At 46.2% G+C, this 20,888-nt stretch overlaps 1 protein-coding gene across 1 annotated transcript; it reads left to right on the top strand.

Annotated features, from left to right (window-relative positions):
* Window positions 1-2,489: 2,489 nt before the first annotated feature.
* LOC128834250 (sulfotransferase 6B1-like) lies at window positions 2,490-15,840 on the top strand. Its single transcript, XM_054022866.1, has 6 exons — window positions 2,490-2,691; window positions 10,378-10,517; window positions 13,080-13,169; window positions 13,861-13,987; window positions 14,951-15,045; window positions 15,580-15,840. The coding sequence occupies exons 1-6, from the start codon at window positions 2,490-2,492 to the stop codon at window positions 15,838-15,840; spliced, it is 915 nt and encodes a 304-aa protein (XP_053878841.1).
* The last annotated feature ends 5,048 nt before the right edge of the window (window positions 15,841-20,888 follow it).

Genomic DNA, 20,888 nt, shown 5'->3' with positions numbered 1-20,888 from the left:
TATTGATTGTCCAGTTCTCTCGTGGGCCCTCAGAATCTTGACTTGCAATATACAGGATGAAATCCTGGCCTCAATGAATGGCAAAGCTCCCATTGACATCAGTTACTCTAGGATTACACCCACAATCTTCATGATTTTAGCTTATGGAAGTTAATCCTTCCCAAATTGGGCCCATTATTAATTATGTATTAATTATTTATTATTATTACAATAGTGCCTAGATGGGGTCTTCACTGTGCTAGGAGCTGTACAGACACACAGTAAAAGACAATCCCTGTCCCAAACAGCTTACACTTTTAGGGTATGTCTACACAGCAAAAGCTGTGGATGGGCTAGTCTACCCAAGATAGCTTGAATAAGCTAATATGGGTAGAAGTGAAGACAGCACACTACAGGCTTCAGAGCAGGCTAGTGAGCTGAACATGTATCCAGGATCAACACTGGGCTTGTACTGCTTACACTGAAGCCTGCTATTCACTGTCTTCATTGCTCTTGTTACTCATGCTGGCTGGATTCAAGCTAGCTCAGGTAGGCTAGCCCATGAACAGCTTTCTCTGTGTAAACATGCCTTTAGTTTAAGACCAGATGCAACAGATGGCTGAAAAAACCAGAGCAGGATTGTGTGGGGAGAAGACAGAACACCGTGACAGTAATATGAACTTGTTTTTTTTCTTAGACTAGCTGTGTGTACAATTTGTAGGTATTGAGGGTATGGTTGAGAGGTGGGTTGTTGTTTGTTGTTAAGGGAGCCAAATAGAAGATCAGAAGCAGTAGTCAGCTCACCGCTAACCTAGCTATTATCAGCTGACAGTGTTCTGTGGGCATCATGGCTGAAGCCCACTAACTTACCCTGCAAAGCTCTATGTTCAGTAAAGAGCAGTTCAGACACTGCATTGTTGTCCTAGACCTTTGGGAGGTGGTGAGCTGGACAGAATGGATTTCATTACACCGGATACTACCAAGCGCTCTAATCTTTTTTAATTCTCCACTTTTTGTAAACACCTTCTTAGAAGCTTAAACAAAATTATATTCCTCTGCCAATCTCCCCTTTTCACATTTGATGCATTCAGACGGCCTTGTGAATTTGCACAATTTATATAATCTGTATAAAGTATCGTGCTCTCTCCTAATCTCTTAGCAAATGTTTAATAGCTGAATGCTGTACTGAGAGCTCATATTACTAAGACTTTATCAAGCCTTTTGCCAAGATACTTAATTCTCCTCCAAATCCCTCCTCAAAACTCACTTTTTCTAGATGGCTTTCCACCACTAATCTCCATTCTGGCATGACCTAATCTTACTGTTGTGCCTGATCATAAAAATCCATCCATAACAAACAAAGGGCCCACGCACCCCCTCTTGAAGAAATACCTGCAGGAGGGAAATCCCTTAAGATTTCCCACACAGATCCCAAATTATTTCATTGGGGTAGGGTTTGAAAAAAATGGGCTGTGGTTCTACCACCAAAACCCCACGCTAACCCTAATACGGTCTCAGTTCTCTCTTTGAAGAATTTAGCAAAGTCCTGTGCAGACAGGAGAATTTAAGGAGGGTCCAAAAGTCTTCAAATAAGTGATTGGAATTGTGAGAGTGGGATTCAGTGAATGAGGAGAATGGGATTTATTGCTCATGGGAATACAATATGAGAAAGGCTGAGACCATAAATGCTCCTCAAGGCAGAGATTTTGGCCTCGCTGGAGTCAATGGGAGCTTTGCCTTTGAGTTCAATGGAGCCAGGATTTCATCCCTTGACACAGACACCAATTGATCTATATTAATATAAACATATTAATCATTAATAAAACATTATGTACTCATATGTACAGCCACCCCCCAATCACTAGATAGCAAAAACTCCATCATCTCTCTCCAAACTTGAGAAAATATTTGGCTGAAAGGAGGAGCTAGCCATTGTACCCCCAAGGCCACCAAATGGAGCCTGTGGTTACCCACCCTAGTAGGTGAATTCTGCAGCTACAAGCCCTACACGGAGGCCACTCTTCTTCAGGTCTCAGGACGCAAAGAATGATGTGATTGTGTAAAGAAAAAAACCAGTATAATGCGTATGTAAAAGGGCAGGGTTACCATGGGAAACCTACTTTGGGGCATGTACCATCCCAACAGGAGCCTGGCATCAGTGTAATTTTTTGCATGTCACTAATGTATTATGTATACATGCACTAGGTACTCATTCTACAGCAATCTTTTACACATGATATTTTGAAATTATATATGAGTTTTGGCTTAAGAAGCAATTTAATTTCCTTGTTTTCCTCTTTTGGTCTTCTCCAACTCCCACTGATGTCAATGACAGGACTGTAAATGACTCCAATGCGAGCTAGATCAGGCTCTTTGTCTGGGGCTGTATCTCTCTCTACAGATGAATAGGGAGGAGTCAAATGTTGTTTACTTGATCCACAAAAGGTCTACTTAAAGGTAGTCTGCACCTGTCTCTGTCTGCATACAGCTTTACATCAAGAGAGAGGAGAATGGCAAACCATAGGAAGAAATTCATTGATCTGATGGATAAGGGAATTGCTGTTTGTGACACAATGGACCGTGATGATCTGCTTTTTTCTTACAAGGGGATTCTCTACCCCAAAACTGTGTGCAGTCCTGAAATATTCAAGGCTCTTGAGTCCTTTGAAGCCAGGCAGGAGGATGTGATCCTAGCAGGGTATCCTAAATCTGGTGAATATAATTTGTTTGCTATGGAAATATAAGGTGTAATATAATTATAAATAACCAGGCTGTAGTTAAAACTGAACGAATTATTTCAGTTTATGTTAAATAACCTTGGTTAGGAAGATATGGCAATGGGAATTATTCATATGAATGAGAGAAATAAAATGACTTATCTCATATTCCTTGCCAAAGAAATGCCATTGCTATTGTTATTGTCAATGCTATGGTTAAAAATTTAAATGCCCAGGTTAGGAAAATCAAAGTAATGGTTTTCACAGCAAACATTACTCGCTTCTGTGGTGCATATATATTGTTTTGTAGTATGGTACATGTTGTTACATTTGCAACATTTACAAATAAGTATTTTTGCATAAAATTTAGCATTTGGTTTCTCATGCGCAACATTCTTTACTTTCTTCCTATTAAAAACATTGCAGTCTTCTGAAACTTCTTGAAAAATTGAAATGTTAGGATTGTGAAATCATGGAAAGTGAATTAGTGAATAATTCTCCATGAATTTTTGTAATTTTTTCTTTCCATAGATTTCACTCAATCCTAGTTGGGTGATGAAACTGAAAATTATTCTGTATGAAACTTTAAAGGCTAGAATTTATTGCCACAGGAAGTCACTGAAGCAAAGAGTTTATGGAGATTCAAAAAGGGACAGGACATTTACATGGAAGACAAGAATATCTAGTTATCATAATTATGATGAACTTTTGGAAGAGTTATTAAATTTGATGATTAAGGGCTTAAGCCAATCTCTAACTATTACAGATGAGAATGAGACTTAGCATGGGAGGCAGATTATCCCACATCTACTCTACTGGCATTTCTCCCTATTCTTCCAAAAATTCTGTGGGCGTGGGGTTAACTGTCTTTAATGCAACAATAAATATTGAGAAATCCAGCACCCAAATGTCAGGAAATGCGAGGCTAAGGGTGAGAACTCACTCTATGCTCTCTTACACTTGATGCATCAAAATATCACTTTCTACTAGGTAGTTTTACAAACTGGAGTTCTGTGTACAACTTTACCTACCAGCATAATAAAGTTACTATACAGCACAGTCTTCAGACTTCGCTAGATTTTTAAAGTCCCAGTCAGGTCTTTAGAAAACTTTCACCAGAAAAAAGAAGAGGAAAACATCTCTTATAACTAATCTAGAACTACTAAAATAGGTATAAAATGGGTCTCTATCATCCATTCTGTTGGTTTCCAAGCCTAATTAAAATAGATGTCAATGGTTTTAATAATTCCCATATACTGCTTCTACTGTATAAAATGTAACCAAGAACAGAAGTTAATGGAGCAAATTCAATCCTGATGTAACGTCACTGACTTGGAGTCGCATTAGGGATGGATTTGGCTTAACAGGAGTTTTGACAAAGTAACAACAGGATCAGTTAGAGAGTACAATTCACTGCAGAACCAGAATATTTCTTGTTGAATTTGATTACTATTCCTGTGTTATCTAACTGAATAATTCTGTACATCTGAACTTCATGTATGGTAAGTATCACGCTGCTGAGGCTGGGTGCATCTCTGTCCCCTGTTTAGTCTCTCTTAGTGCACCTGTTGTTCAGGTATTAGGCTTTATGCCCTTACCTGTCTCAGGTGTTGAATTTCACAACTTCCCCACCCTTAGCTGAGGATCAGGATTCAACACCACATCTATGCCAACCACTTATTACCATGCAGGTCCAACTGGAAACCTGAATTTCTTCTCTTTGGGAGCCTGTGACCAGTGATATAGTGACTGTAGTGAGGCGGCCTGGCTCCCAGCAGCCCCTGTGAGGAACGAGCCAGAACAGCTGCCGGAGTGGGCGGAGTCACCGCCTGTCCCCGCCCCCCAGAAGTCATGGGGCGGGACAGGAAGTATAAAGGCCCGGCCCCAGCGCTCAGTTGCGGCTTGACTGCGGGAGAGGACAGATGCAGGTGCCCGAGCTCCTGCTGGGCCGAGCCTGCCCTGAGCCTGGTATCCTGAAGAGGACTGGCCGAGCCTGCCCCGAGCTCGGTATCCTGAGGAGCGGACTGAACTTCCCCTCACCGAGGGTCCGGAGGAGCCGCCCAATCTACCCAGCACTCGCTGCCCTGAGGAGCCCATGATCTGGGACACGGCAGACGAGGATGTGGGCGCGAACTCTCGACCCCGGGGAGAAGGGGGTGGCAGGAGAAAGGTCCCTCTCCCAAGAGATGGATCTATCTCAGCTACTGGCTCTAATGACGGAAACCCAGGAGTGACAGCAACAGGAGCAACAGGCCGCCCAGCAGCAACAGCAGCAGCAGCTCATTGAGCAGCTGGGAGCCCAACAGAACCAGCTTATTCAAGACCTGGTTACCCAGCACCAGGACTTCCAGCGACAATGTCTCCAGCAGCTCGCAGCGGCGCTGGCCCGACCTGGGGAGGCTCAGCCGGGAGGCCCGGCCGGGACCCCACGGCCCAGCCCCCGATCTGGCTGATGAAGATGGTACCCGGCGACGACCCCGAAGCCTTTCTCGTCACCTTTGAGCGAGTGGCGGTCATCGCGGGGTGGGCCCAGGACCAATGGGCTTCCATCTTGGCCCCGTACCTGACGGGGACTGCGCAGACGGTCTACCGAGGCCTGTCGGTGGAGGCCGCCCAGGACTACAGCCAAGTAAAGGCCGCGATTCTAGACGCCCTGGACGTGAGTCCAGAAACTTTCCGACGGCGGTTTAGGAGTCTGACCTATCCCACTGGGGCCCGGCCTCGGAGTGTGGCCCAGGAACTCCGGGAGACCTGTAAGCGGTGGTTGCAGCCCGAACGCCGGAACTCGGAGGAGCTAATGGAACAGGTGGTACTAGAACAGTTCACCCAGGTTTTCCCATCACGAGAAAGAGCCTGGGTCCTCCGCCACAGGCCGACGACCCTGGCCACTGCCGTTACCCTAATGGAGGACTTCCTGGCAGCTGAAATGCCAATAGGCCCGGCGGTCCGTGCAGCCCCACCAGCGATGGAGCGACCTAACCCCGAGAAAAGGGGGGCGCCAGCCCGAGTGAACCTACGGGGCTCCCCCTGGGAGGCTGAGGCCGGGACTCGTCCCCCAGGGGTGCCCGGGAGATCTGCTCGGACCCCAGCTCCTGCGGCGCGCCGAGACCACCAGGGTCCTCCTGGGGGCAACCCAGGGACGCGGCTACGGGCAGGACAAGCAGCCCTGGGCCCCTGTTTCTCCTGCGGGGAATATGGCCATTTCCAGCGGGATTGCCCGGGGCTGGAATGTACCTTTGGCCAGGTCTGCTCAGGGGACGCTCGTGCCCGCCCTTCACAAGCTGCTAAGATCACCATACCCGTGGTTACTGAAGGATACCCGATGGTGGCCCTCCTTGATTCGGGCTGCGGACAGACCCTAGTCCGCCGACACTTAGGTCCCCAGGCTGATGCCTGGCTAGGAGAGATTCGGCTGCAGTGCATCCATGGGGACGTACAGCCCTACCGGAGTGCCCGGGCCCAATTGATGGTTGAGGGAGTCACCCGGCCGATGGTGGTGGGCCTCGCTCCACGACTGGCATACTCCGTAATCCTGGATCGAGACTGGCCCGAGTTTCCCGCCGTTCTCCGTCGCCACGCCGGGGGCAGCCCGTGGGTCACACCAGCCTTGGAAGGGGAGGCCCCAGAGAGCGAGGGAGAAGAGAGGGAAGCCCCCGAGCCTCCCAGCTCGGCCGCAGAACCAGAGGACGGTCCCTTGGCCCCCACTGACTTTTGCCAAGATCAGCGCGCTGACCCCACACTCCAGCGGGCCTACGAACAACTGGCCACTGTGGATGGGACGGTACTTGACCCCGGTCGAGCGGCCCAGTGGCCACACTTTGAGTTGTGGCAGGAGCGCCTGTATCGCGTCGAACGGGACCCCCACACGGGGGAGACCCGGACCCAACTCCTTGTTCCCCGATGTCATCGGCGGGCCGTCATGCAGCTGACCCACGATGTCCCCGCAGCGGGACACCTCGGTCACGAGAAGACTCTGGCCCGGATCTTGGGACACCTCTTCTGGCCGGGGGTGTACCAGGAGGTAAAGAATTATTGTAATTCCTGCCCAGATTGCCAGTTGGCCGCCCCTGCGTGGACTCCCAAAGCCCCGTTGGTCCCGATGCCCTTAATCGAGACCCCCTTTGAGCACGTGGCCATGGATCTGGTGGGGCCTCTTCCCAAGAGCAGTGTGGGATTTCAGTACATCTTAGTGATGTTGGACTATGCCACCTGGTTCCCCAAGGCAATTCCCCTCCGAAACATTACAGCCCGCACCATTGCCGATGAGCTGGTGAAGGTTTTTGCCCGTGTCTGCCTACTCCGCGAGATCCTTACGGATCAGGGGACTAATTTTACTTCGCGGTTGCTCCGGCAGTGTGTGAACTTCTGGGGGTCAAGCAACTGCGAACATCAGTCTATCATCCCCAGACTGATGGGCTGGTTGAGAGGTTCAACTGGACCCTAAAAGACATGCTCCGGAAGTTTCCTCAGGAGGACCTTCGTCGATGGGATCAGCTACTCCCACCCTTGCTCCTGGCGGTCTGAGAGGTTCCCCAGTCGTCGACCAAGTTCTCACCGTTCAAACTGCTGTACGGCCGTCGACCGCGGGGCCTATTGGACCTAATGAGGGAAACTTGGGAGCAAACCCCCTCACCGGCCCAGGGCCTCTTAAAGTATGTACTTCAGCTCCAGGAGTGTCTTAAGCAGGCTGGGGCCCGGGCATGAGAGAATTTGAAAGCCGCCCAGGAGGTGCAAGCCCAGACGTACAAACGGGACACACAAACACGGGACTTTCAACCCGGAGACCGGGTATTACTCCTCCTCCCCTCCAGCGAGTCGAAGATTCTGGCTCGCTGGCAAGGGCCATATGAGGTGGTCCGGAAGGTGGGCCCGGTTACATATGAGATCGACCAGCCCAATCGGAAGAAGAGGATACAGCGGTACCACGTCAACCTTCTCAAGCCCTGGCGAGAACGGGAAGGGCTTCTGATTAACCCCTACCCACCAGAACCCGAGCTAGGGCCCCAGATAGCCCATACCCAGGACCCTGAGGAACCCCAACTTGGGGAGACCCTAACGGAGGACCAACTCAAGCAGACCCGGTGCCTCCTACGAGCCTTCCCCCACACCTTCACGGCCCAACCGGGATCCACCACCCTGGTATACCATAGGATCCAGACTGAGCCGGGGGTGGTGATTTGGGGCGCGACCAGGCCCTTGCCGTATCACCAGAGATGCGTCATGGATGAGGAGGTATGGGCGATGCTGGACTTGGGGGTGATTGAACCCTCGCACAGCGAGTGGCATAGCCCAGTCGTGCTGGTACCAAAGCCCGACGGCTCCCAACGATTCTGCATCGACTTCAGGTGCGTGAATGCCATCTCCAAGTTCGATGCCTACCCCATGCCCCGGATAGATGAGCTGTTGGCCCGGGTAGGAGGAGCCCGCTACATCACGACCCTTGACCTTAGCAAGGGGTACTGGCAGATCCCCCTGGAACCTGCTTCCAGGGAGAAGACTGTGTTCGCCACCCCTACGGGCCTATATCAGTTTACCCGAATGCCCTTCAGCCTCAACGGGGCCCCGGCCACGTTTCAGCGCCTGATGGACCGCCTCTTCCAACCCCACCAAGACTACGCTGTGGCCTATTTGGATGACGTAGTCATTTACAGTCCGCAGTGGGAGAACCATCTAGAAAGGGTCGCAGCCATCCTGAGGTCCCTGCGGGCGGCCGGGTTAACGGCCAACCCGAAGAAGTCCTGCATCGGCCGACAAGAAACCAAGTATCTGGGGTACGCTATCAGACATGGACAGTTAAAACCACTGGTGGACAAGGTTCAGGCCATTGCAACCTGCCCCCCGCCCACCACGAAACGGCAGGTACGCCAGTTTCTGGGGCTGGCAGGGTATTATCGATGCTTCATTCCCCAATTCACGGCGATTGCCGCCCCCTTAACGGGGCTCTTGACTAAGGAGAGCCCGCAGCAAGTGGTCTGGACCTGTGTGTGTGACGAGGCCTTTCAAACCCTTAAAACAAGCCTCTGCCAAGAGCCGGTCTTATATAGCCCTGATTTTAACCAGACCTTTGTCCTGCAAACGGACGCTTCGGAGGTGGGACTCGGGGCAGTCCTTTCCCAAGAGGTCGGCGGGGAAGAGCATCCGGTCCTCTACATCAGTCAGAAGTTGTTCCCCTGAGAGAAAAACTATGCGGTGGTGGAAAAGGAAGCCCTAGCCGTGAAGTGGGCTTGTGACACCCTGTGCTACTACTTCCTAGGAGCCCCTTTCATCTTGGTCACTGACCATTCTGCTCTCCAGTGGTTGGCCTGCATGAAGGTCCATAATATGCGGCTGCAGCGGTGGTACTTGGCGCTGCAGCCCTATGCCTTCACCGTTCGCCATCGGGCCGGGAAGGACCATGCGAATGCCGACTTCCTTTCCCGCCTGGGGGGTATGGAAGGGTCTGGCCCCGGTACCCGGGAGCCAGCCTTGAGGGGGGGCCGTGTAGTGAGGCGGCCTGGCTCCCAGCAGCCCCTGCGAGGGACGAGCCAGAACAGCCGCTGGAGTGGGTGGAGTCACCACCGCCTATCCTCGCCCCCCCAGAAGTCATGGGGCGGGACAGGAAGTATAAAGGCCCGGCCCCAGTGCTCAGTTGCGGCTCGACCGTGGGAGAGGACAGACGCTGGTGCCCGAGCTCCTGCTGAGCCGAGCCTGCCCTGAGCCTGGTATCCTGAGGAGGACTGGCCGAGCCTGCCCTGAGCCCGGTATCCTGAGGAGCGGACTGAACTTCCCCTCACCGAGGATCCGGAGGAGCCGCCCAATCTACCCAGCGCTCGCTGCCCTGAGGAGCCCATGATCTGGGACATGGCGGACGAGGCTAAGGACGTGCAGGTACCCATGGAGGAGGAGATGGGAAGAGGCCGGGGGATAGCAGACCCCGACCCCATGTCAGTATGTTGCGGTCAGGATCCCCACTGACCCAGCAGCAGACGGATTGCTGCTCACAGGGCCCTGGGTTGGAACACAGTGGAGTGGGTGGGCCTGTGTTCCCCCCGGCACCCCACGCCGGGTAGCAGTCTCTCCTCCTCCCCTAGCCTGAGCCCCTGAACTGTTTGTTTGCTCAGCCCCTGCCTGAGGGCCTGAGCCCGGGACTACTGATTGCTCGCGACCCTGCTCCGGTTTAGGGCTTGGATCTGCGAGACTGATCTGTTCCTCAGCCTCGTGGAGTGAGGTGGCCTGGCTCCCAGCAGCCCCTGAGAGGGACGAAGCCCCACCCCGGACGTCTACAGTGACCAACTGCCTTCTTAAAATCAGTATGTTTATTTGCAGTGGAATAAGCATTAAAAAAAAACATTTCAAAACAACAAACAATTTATATGCAAATTTAGCCTCACATTATTTTTCATGTCACTACAAGCTAAGTTAGATAGGCTTCTCTTCCATTGTAGGAAAAGAGCAGACCTGAATTATGCTCTTTTAGGAAGCCCTGGAGCTCTTGCTATCAAGTCAGGTCCCAGTTTGTCTGCTAGGCCCAGACATAATTTATTTAGCTCCTTGAAGCTCATTGATTTTTCTTGTCCATTAGTTACTTAATACACTGTGTACAAATCTTTCCAATTGTTGTATATTCATTGAAATCTGAGAAATTATGTTTTCCCCAAAGGGGAAGGGGAAGGTTTTTAAACCAATTCTGTATATTTTTAAGGTACCAATTGGGTTGGCCAGATCTTAACTGACTTGGTAACAACATCTGCAGAGAATAATGAAGATGAAACAAATAGCCTGAATGATGAGGAACTGGAAGAATTTCCCTACCTTGAAGTTGGAGATGCTGAGAAATATCAGGTGGGAACTGAGGACCAGATTCTCAAAGGAATTTAGGCACCTAACTCCCATGGAAATCAATGGGAGTTAGGTGCCAAAATTCCTTTGAGGATCTGGGCCTGAACACTTACTGAAACTGCTAAGATGTACTGTTTCACATATAATTGATGACAACATGGTATGTGAAATACCCATTGCAAAGAAAGGTCTCTGTCCAACTACAGCAATATCTGTGACTAGAATAGATCCTGCATGTGCCACCCAATTCAGGAGGAAATGTTGGTAAATGGGCAGTCAGAAAGAGTTGAGGAGAATGCAAATTAATAACAATTACATGAGACACTTACAAAAACTCAATAATATATTATTCCAAATAGGGTATAAGGAGGAGTTCCATACAAAGTAAAATGCAAAGACCATGGAATAGAATGGAAATGCAAGAGCTGGGGCCAAACCCACAAAGGTTCTTAGGTACTAAAGTCCTAATTTTAGGCTCCACTGCGATCCACAAAACTCCTGATTGGTTGCCACCTAACCCTGTAGGTGCCCAAACTCACATGCCACTTAAGTTTTTGCAGTAAAAGTTCTCTAGGCACCTATGTTTCTGCCTCTGGGCATGTGCACAGCGACTTCCCTAGGCATCCAGATGTCTATCTTCCCCACTAATTCCTGTGCAATCCACAAACTGGGGAATATAGGTGTTCCTCTGCCTAGCTGGTGTGCTGAGGCCAATCCAGTAGGCATGCTCAAGAGGCCATTTAGCTCTACCCAAAATGGGCAGTGGAGGAGAGAACCACCTCCCTTATACTCTTTAGCCCAGCAGAATGTGAGAGACCACTGGTTCAAGTCTACCCAGTGAATAGAAAGGATCTGAACAGAAATCTGCCACCTTTCAGGTGAGTACCCTGACCACTGGACTATGGGATCTTCTGATGTGGGCCTCCTTCAATCTCTCCTACAGAAGTTGTTTCACTTTAATTGACTAATTGAACATTAATTAGGTGAGAAAAAGAGTGTCACTCCATAGTCCACTGATTAAAGGACTCACATGAATGGTTGGAGTTTCTTGTTCAAATCCATTCACCTCATCAGGCACAGGGGGGAGTTAACCGGGTGGGTGGGGGGGAGTCTCTCATATCCTCAGTGAGTACCCTCACCACTGGACTAAAGATTAAAAGGGAGGTGTTCCTTCTCCTCCTTGTTTCCATCCCGCACCCTCACCCCAGTTTTTTTATGTGCATCTGGGTTCTCAGGACAAATTTTTTGGTGGCCTCAGAGTGTGGCATAGCTCGCACCTGGTCTGCCAGCATCATATGTGACTTAGGCACTCCTCTGCCTAAGTTTGTGGATCACTAGCAGAGATAGGCACCTCCCAGTAGCCCAGACTTAAGCACTATCTCTGAGGGCTTAGCATACACCTTCTCACCTGTGTCTCCCATTGGCTAATTTAGGTGGCTCCTCCCCAGCATGCTGGCTTTGCAGATCACATTCTAAGGCACCTGTCTCTCCCCATCCATTGTATAGGGAGCCTCAGTTGTCTAATTCAGGCTTTGTGGATCACAGTGTGGTTCCTGTGGTTTTCTAGGGACCTAAAAATCAGGTGATGCAATACTGAGCATCGCAATGACTAAGTCCCTTTGTGGATCCAGGCCTGGGTGCTTAATCCTAGATGAAATACCTCTTGCACCAGTACCAGGCTGATTCAATCCATCACTGCTCTGCTGCTCACCGCCTCCAGTCTGTGTATTTGTTAACATTTTCATTCATGTGGTTAGTTTTTTTTCTGATGTGAACTTAGTGCTTGTGAAGGATTAAGTTAATTTATCCAGAAAAGAGATACAGCTTCTGCAGAGTTAGTGAGAGGCTCCCTGTGCTGTCTTGCCAATGTATCTTAGTTGCAACCTAGATGAGCTAGCTCTAGAGGTGACAGAGTAGCTCCATCCCCAGTGCATATGCAGTCCTTGGCCTTTTTGCTGAGCCTGCAAACGAGGATGCCAGTTACTGATGGGCACTCTTCGAAAGATACCGCCAAGAGGAGTCAGAGCTCAGATGCTTGTCCTGAACTTTCTGGGCTATCCCTTTTTTCTATGTTCCTCTCTTCTCCTTGTCCCATCTTTCCCCCTCTCAACCCAACCAGAATCGCTTTCCTTCTTCTGGTTCCCAACTCCCCCTCTCTTAGTCCCAACAGATCCCCCCATCTTTATAACTCACCCTTTTGACCCCAAACTAGGTCCTTCAGTGCTCATCTCCCTTTTCCCTCATTCTCCAGTTAGATTCTGTTCCTTCTTTTTAGATGTATTCCATCATGTAGGGGGAAGTGTGAAATCATATTTCACTTTACCCGTTGGATACTAGCCAGGTCTCTTCCCAAATCTACTACACTCAGCAGTGTCTATAGATTAGAGACACTGGTCCCAGAAAAATCACAGAACTCCTAAGACATGAAATCTGCTATCAGCTCAGCAGAGCTTTCCAGAGCCATTGATATACCAGCAATGGGGTATTTTGGCATAGGGTTACAGAAAATGTAATGTTACATTAATTGATTTGTCTGCTTTCCCCTTCTTTCAATTTGTATTAAAGCGGATGGAGAAATTATCTTCTAGAAGAGTTATATTTACTCATCTCGTTCCGCACAATCTACCTGAGTCCATCTTCAAGAATAAAGCCAAGGTGAGTGCTCATTTTAATGTCTTATAGACATATATCCTTCAGTAGAATTTTCAGGCTCCTTTAGACTTCCATTGTCATTTTTAAAGTCTACATCATAGGTACCAAGTGCTCAGTATGGCCACTTTTAGGGCCTAGTCCTCTGGTAGAGCATAGCTACTTCACATCACATCACAATGAAGTCTGAGAGTGTATCCAGCCCCATAAGAACACTCAGAAGAAGAGGGATCCTCCAGTGATAGAGGAATTGCTACACAGTCTACTGTGGGTGGTCTCTCATTTTGGTGTCACTAGTGGGAGGGGCTTCGGTGTGGATGGAGCTTGAATACCACCATTTATTTTTTCCAATATGACCTCTGAATTTGCCCCTGTAACTTTTAATCCAGTTTATTTTAAGAACATTCACTAACCCAAAGGGGTGAAGGAGTCTTGTTTCAGATGAAGCACATGCAGATAGCATATAATTAATTTGGGGAGATCAGGACAAGCACACTTAAATGAATGTAGCCAATAATCTTTGAAATCTAATGAGGAATAATGAAAAAATTGCAACCTCTGCATATAGGATTAATTATTATTTCTGTGCCTAATATATGAGGTCCAAGAAATTGGCAATATTATAATTACATATTATTTTTCTGATACTGCCATTTTGCTATGTTTAGCTCCAGAAATATATATATTAATTTTCTAGGTACTGGTGCTTGTTCGAAATCCAAAAGACGTAGCTACATCTTTTTACCATTTTACCAATGTCATGTCTCCACTTCCCTCTTATGAGACCTGGGATGAGTTCTTCACAGCTTTCATGACTGGAAAAAGTACTGTTCCTTTTTCTACCTATCCCAATTATTCAATGTGTAGACTAAATTTGAAAATATGGAATTTGTAACCCAGATTCATTATACTTTTTTCATTTTATTTTATCAGAAAAATGACAGAGGTTAATAGAAGGATCTTCAAAATTTCAGACAATCTTCTTTAATAAGTGACTCATTTTGGGAACATGTATCATTTTTATAAAAATCACTGAGGACAAGGAGGACGTAGTCTCACAGGAGCAATCTAGAGTTTATAAGGAAGCCCAAATTGCTGACCCAGGCTTTTGGGCCCAAGGCTAAAGTTCTATGAATAGAGTGAACTGGAACTCCCCTCTCCCTTTACTGGTAGGTAAGGATTTTGAGGCAGATCTCTCCAAAGAATGTTGGGGGATAAATTTTTATTGCCGTGGAAGGGGAATTGAAATAAAGACCCCGTCTATGCCTTCAGCTGAGAAACCCTTTTCCCCATTTGCAAAGTCCCCAGACGTGACTTTTGTTTTAGTCTGGCCTGCCACAAATCAGTTTATTAAAAGGCGGCTTTCTAGTGTTGGCAAATGAACAAATAGAAAATATCTTTTTTTTAAATATCACGGTAAGTAACCCAAAAACATTCAAACCTAGGCAAAACAACCTAGCTGCATCTCTCACTTTATTTTATAGTTAAGAGATGATAATTAATTTCCAATACAAAGTGTTTGAGGAATAAAAGGAACATAGAGGTTTCTAAGTGAAACTTCTAAAATTCTGGTACCTGGAACGGGACTAAATCCTATTATGTCTTTAGTGGGCTAAGTAAACATCAAGTTCTAACAGTCTTCCAGGGTGCCATGAGACTATGCCGCCTGGCAGAGGGGTCAGTCTGAAGTTCTAACTATCAGTCTAGGTTTTAAGAAATATACTCAGTCTTGAGCCATTATTCGTGTTAATAATTATTAATTTATATGATGCTTTGGTGTCCTCCAGTGCCTTGGGGGTCCTATTTTGACTATATTTGTGAATGGAGCAAGCATGTTGACGATGAAAATGTTATGACGATAACCTACGAAGAACTGAAAGAGGTGAGGTTACTGAAGAAGTGTTTAGGTAACAATTATACAGATTGTCTTTTGAGTGAACTCCAAAGCACCAACAGTTTACCATATGAAATAGAACTAGCCAAAATGTTCACCTATTTGATTTCTGATAATATTTTTTTGCTGAAATTTCAATGAGAAAAAAAATGGAACCAGTTTTTTCATGATTTCCCCCCCCCTCCCCATTTTCTGATCAGCTCTAGTATGAGCCAAAATATTTTTAAAGCCTAATTCCCAAATAACTGATATGCATATCCCTATCTGAGTAGGCATTTAATTGTAAGGTGTGTATAGACAGTATATTGTGACCTCAGCTATGTAGAGACTAAGTCTAACAGCTTTCCTCTCACTGGGTGCAATTCACGTCTATACAGAGGGCCAGCATAAGATCTATGCACCACTTCAATCACACTGAAGCCCGCTAAACACACTACAGGAAAATATCGAGTCAGCTACTGTAAGTGGAAATACCACAGAAATAAAATAATGCATTTTATTTGACTAACATCCTCTCTCCAGAACAGGGTTTTAGGAGTGAAAAAGATAGCTGAATTCTTCGTGTTGCCCCTGACTGAGGAACAGCTTCAAGCGGTTGCAGATAGGAGCAGCTTCCAGGCTATGAAAGAGAATGCCCACAAAACCCATGGTGCATTTGGCAATATTCTCTTCCGCAAAGGTGAATTCCTAAAAAGTTCCAAAGATGCAACAACAAGTCTCCCAGCAGCTGTGGCAAATCATCTCCTACTTCTTTTTTGCAGACATAACACTAGCATTTATTAACAGCAAATGCATTTTATTTTCATTTGATAAAAATATTTGAAAATAAATATTGTTGCATATAAATTAACATTTAATCAGAAATTCCTTTTTAAAGGAGAATGTCAGAAAAAAATCCTTTAGCTAACTTTGGACACCTGCCTTTGGACATTTGTATTCCTTACCAGCTACCCCTTTTGCCCCTGCCAAAGCTGACCCTCTTGAGTTTGGGTGAGAAGAGACACAGAGTGTGGGAATTTAGCAATAGGTTGTTTCCTCCCCTATGGTCAAAAGGATATAGGGCCAGCTGCAGAGCCTGTATGGTACCGGGGACCCAAAGTGGGTATTTTCTTTTTTTTTGGTCTTAAAGCTAATCCAGTTTGCATTAGGGTGTGTCTACACTGCAATCAGAGGTCTGACTGCAGCTCAGGTAGGCATACTCATGCTCAATTTAATTTAGCTAGCATGGGTAAAAATAGTAGTGAAGACTCAGTGGCATGGATCCAGGCATGGGCTAGCAATAAGAGTGTGTACAGCAGTGTTTCTCAAACTGGGTTCGACGCTTGTGTAGGGAAACCCCCTGGCGGGCCGGGCCGGTTTGTTTGCCTGCCCCGTCTGCAGGTCCGGCCGATCGTGGCTCCCACTGGCCGCAGTTCGCCGCTGCAGGCCAATGGGGGCTGCTGGAAGCGGCGGCCAGTAAGTCCCTCAGCCCGCGCCACTTCCAGCAGTTCCCATTGGCCTGGAGCAGCGAACCACAGCCAGTGGGAGCCGCGATCGGCCGGACCTGCGGACGGGGCAGGTAAACAAACCGGCCCGCCAGGGGCTTTCCCTACACAAGCGGGGACCCCAGTTTGAGAAACACTGATGTACAGCATTGCAGCTTTCTATTTCCACAAATACATTAGCAGCAAGAGGAACACCAAGGACAGGGTAGGCCTGTTACTCAACGAGGGGGAAAAACAATAACCGAAAATATGGAAATGGCAGAAGTGCTAAATGACTTTTTTGTTTCAGTTTTCACCAAAAAGTTTAGTAGCAATTGGATGTCTAGCATAGTGAATGCCAGGGAAAATGAGGTAGGATCTGAGGCTAAAATAGGGAAAGAACAAGTTAAAAATTACTTAGATAAGGTGGATGTCCTCAAGTCTCCAGGGCCTGATGAAATACACCCTAGAATACTCAAGGAGCTAACTGCGGAGATATCTGAGCCATTAGCAATTATCTTCAAAAAATAATGGAAGATGGGAGAGATTCCAGAGGACTGGAAAAGGGCAAATATAGAGACAATCTATAAAAAGGGGACTAAGCACAACCTGGGGAATTACAGATCATTCAGCTTAACTTCAGTACCCGGAAAGATAATGGAGAAAATAATTAAGTAATCAATTTGCAAGCACCTAGAAGATAAGATGATAAGTAACAAACAGCATGGATTTGTCAAAAACAAATAGGGTAACAAGCCTGGTGGATGGTGGGAAGCAGTAGATGTGGTATATCTTTGAATTTAGTAAGACTTTTGATCCTGTCTCGCATGATCTTCTCATAAACAAACTAGGGAAATACAACCTAGATGAAGCTACTATAAGGTGGGTGCATAACTAGTTGGAAAACCACTCCCAGAGAGTAGTTATCAGTGGTCCATAGTCAAGCTGGAAGGGCATATCAAATGGGGTCCCGCAGGGATTGGTCCTGGTTCTGTTCAATATCTTCATCAATGATTTAGATAATGGCATAGAGACTACACTTTTAAAGTTTGTGGACGATACCAAGCTGGGAAGGGTTGCAAGTGCTTTGGAGGACAGGATTAAAATTTAGAATGATATGGATGAACTGGAGAAATGGTCTGAAGTAAACAGAATGAAATTAAATATGGACAAATCCAAAGTACTCTACTTAGGAAGGAACAATCAGTTGCACAAATATAAAATGGGAAATGACTGCCTAGGAAACTTTACCATGGAAAGGGATCTGGGGGTCATAGTGGATCACAAACTAACTATGAGTCAACAGTGTAATGCTGTTGCAAAAAACCCAAAGATCATTCTGGGATGTAATAGCAGGAGTGTTGTAAACAAGATACGAGAAGTACCGGTAATTCTTCCACTCTACTCTGAGCTGATACATCCTCAACTGGAGTTTTATAGAGTTAATAGAAGGATCTTTAAAAATGCAGACAATCTTCTTTAATAAGTGACTCATTTTGGGAACATGTATCATTTTTATAAAAATCACTGAGGACGAGGAGGAAACAGTCTCACAGGAGCAATCTAGAGTTTATAAGGAAGCCCAAATTGCTGAATCAGGCTTTTGGGCCCAAGGCTAAAGATCTATGAACAGAGTGAACTGGAACTCCCCTCTCCCTTCACTGGTAGGTAAGGATTTTGAGGCAGATTTCTCTAAAGAATGTCGAGGGATACATTTTTATTGCCTTGTGTGACGAAGTGCTAGGTTGGAAACCCTGAATAAACACTCAGTTCACAGTAGCTCCAATCAGGCATAGCAGATTGGCACTAATAAGGCAGACCTGTGCCTAATTTGTGGGTGGGGCCGGGCAGAAAGGCTAATTAAGCCACTAGCCCAAGCCTACAAATAGGCACAGGAAGGAAGAGCACAGGAGGAAGAGGAAGTGAGAGGGAGATCCCTTTCCTCCTGCTCGTAAAGGTGCTAGGTGTGTGGTGAAGGGAGGATAGGATTAAAATTCAGAATGGTCTGGACAAACTGGAGAAATGGTCTGAAGTAAATAGAATGAAATTCAATAAGGACAAATACAAAGTACTCCACTTAGGAAGGAACAATCAGTTGCACACATGCAAAATGGGAAATTACTGCCTAAGAAGGAGTACTGTGGAAAGGGATCGGGGGGGTAATAGTGGGTCACAAGCTAAATAAGAGTCAACAATGTAACACTGTTGCAAAAAAAGCAAAGATCATTCTGGGATGTATTAGCAGGAGTGGTGTAAACCAGACATGAGAATTAATTCTTCCACTCTCCTCTGAGCTGATACATCCTCAGCTGGAGTTTTGTGTCCAATTCTGGGCGCCACATTTCAGGAAAGATGTGGACAGATTGGAGATAGTCCAGAGGAGAACAACAAAAATGATTAAAGGTCTAGAAAACATGACCTATGAGGAAAGATTTGAAAAAATTGGGTTTGCTTAGTCTGGAGAAGAGAAGACTGAGGGAGGACATGATAGCAGTTTTATTAAACTTTAATAAAAGGTTGTTACAAAGAGGAGGAAGAAAAATGGTTCTCGTTAGTCTCTGAGGATAGGACAAGAAGCAATGGGCTTAAATTGCAGCAATGGAGGTTTAAGTTGGACATTAGGAAAAACTCCTCTCAGTCGGAATGTTTCCATAAATGACTTTATGAGCAGGAAATAAATACAGCTATTTCACTAGGGGTTGTGACCTCACCAGTTTCTTAGAAGCTAAACAGATTCAGGCCTGTTAAGAATTTGGATGGGAGATTTATGAAGAAACATCTAATGTAGTTGTGAGCTGTGTGGCTTGGATGGTTCAATTCCAACCAATCAAGTGCCTCTGACTTTCAGAACAGAAGCCAAAGGAGCAAGTCAACACCATAAGCAATAAAATATACGGTACTCTGCCCTGGGACCAAAATGTTAATGACGTATTATAAAATAACAACAGTAGTTTATAGATATACTAGACAAAGGGCAAGGCAGTGAATAATCAAGCCTGATGTATTTTGTTCAGTTCAGCAAAGCTAACAAGTTGACATGTGCCCTTTAGCTCTGGGCAGTCATTTTTTAAAATAGTGGACTATGAACTCTATTATTCCTGCAGCCAGAAACTCATTGTTAATGAAAAGATAGCTATTGCTTCAAGTCTATTGGCTAGGGTGCTAACCTGGGAGTCAGTTGACCGGAGTCTACTGCCAGCTCAGCCACTGGCCTACTTTGTGAATTTTGGCAAGTTACTTCTTCTCGCCAAGCCTCTGTTTTATCATCCATCCTTTGTTTGTCTTGTCTATTTACATTGTAAGCTCTTCAGGGCAGGAACTGAACTGTCTCTTCCTTTGTTTATACAGCACCTAGTATTACAGGGACTTGATTTTGGTTGGGGCCTACAGGCACTAGCATAATATAAATAATAAATATTAATACTATTAGGGAAATGTAGTTCTTCCTTTATTTTTAAACAATATACTAAATTTTATTCAAAGACAAGCTTTCTTTTATTATTCACAGACAAAAACAAACTTTGTTAACTTGAAGTTAGGGTTGCAAAGTGGAACAGAACTCACCCAAATTGCAGTATAACAACACTTCAGTTTAAAATTTCCAAGATTTTTTTAAAATAGGAGCCTAAAGTTAGGTTCTTAAGTCCATATTTAGGCACTGAAAATTAGGCCTGATATTCAAAATTGCTGAGTACCTAGCTGCTCTTCCCTCGAGACTAATGAGAAATGCTTGGTGTTGAGGGGGACAGTTTGGGATATGGCTACATCAAATTGTGTAGTGTGTTTTGGGCTGGTGTTGAAATATTGGCACTATAGCAACACTGGTTCAAACTTGCCTGTTATGCTGTATTTCAAACAGCTACCCTTACACCGGCATAAAACTGGTGTGAGATCAGACTCAAGCTACTATTAATATTGTGACTGCTATAACTATAATACAGACTCGCACTGCTTTTTCACACAACTCCAGAAACCCAGAACCCCTTGGGGGACAAATCCTACTTGCCTTATTCAGATGAGTAGTACCACTGACTTTAGGACATGAGTGAGGTAAGTAAGAACTGGATCTCCAGCAATTATCACTTAGTTAGATCATTAATTTTATCCATTAATTGTTTTTGTAAAACCACTGGGTGTCAGACTACACTTGTACTAACAATTGCTGTGCCCTGCAGTTTCAAACCAGCTGTTGGAGTCCAAGATATAGACCTTGGCGTGAGATTTTGGGTTATACTGCAAGTGAAGGTGTGGTTGTAGCACAGGTAGGCACCTTCATGCTAGCTTTAATTTAGCTAGCCCAGGTAATGGTAACAGTTTAAATGTGACGGCACAGGTTTTGGCATGGGCTAACAACCACAGCACATATCC

Source organism: Malaclemys terrapin, chromosome 3 (assembly GCF_027887155.1).
Source record: "Malaclemys terrapin pileata isolate rMalTer1 chromosome 3, rMalTer1.hap1, whole genome shotgun sequence".
In the NCBI taxonomy this organism is placed as follows: domain Eukaryota; kingdom Metazoa; phylum Chordata; order Testudines; family Emydidae; genus Malaclemys; species Malaclemys terrapin.
This window is presented reverse-complemented; position numbering and strand designations above follow the sequence as displayed.

Excerpts from the sequence above, each read along its gene's own strand:
- LOC128834250 (XM_054022866.1), top strand. The coding sequence starts at position 2,490 with ATGGCAAACCATAGGAAGAAATTCATTGATCTGATGGATAAGGGAATT. Across the intron at positions 13,988-14,950 it reads AGCTTTCATGACTGGAAAAA|TGCCTTGGGGGTCCTATTTT; the intron begins GTACTGTTCCTT and ends GGTGTCCTCCAG. Across the intron at positions 15,046-15,579 it reads CCTACGAAGAACTGAAAGAG|AACAGGGTTTTAGGAGTGAA; the intron begins GTGAGGTTACTG and ends TCCTCTCTCCAG.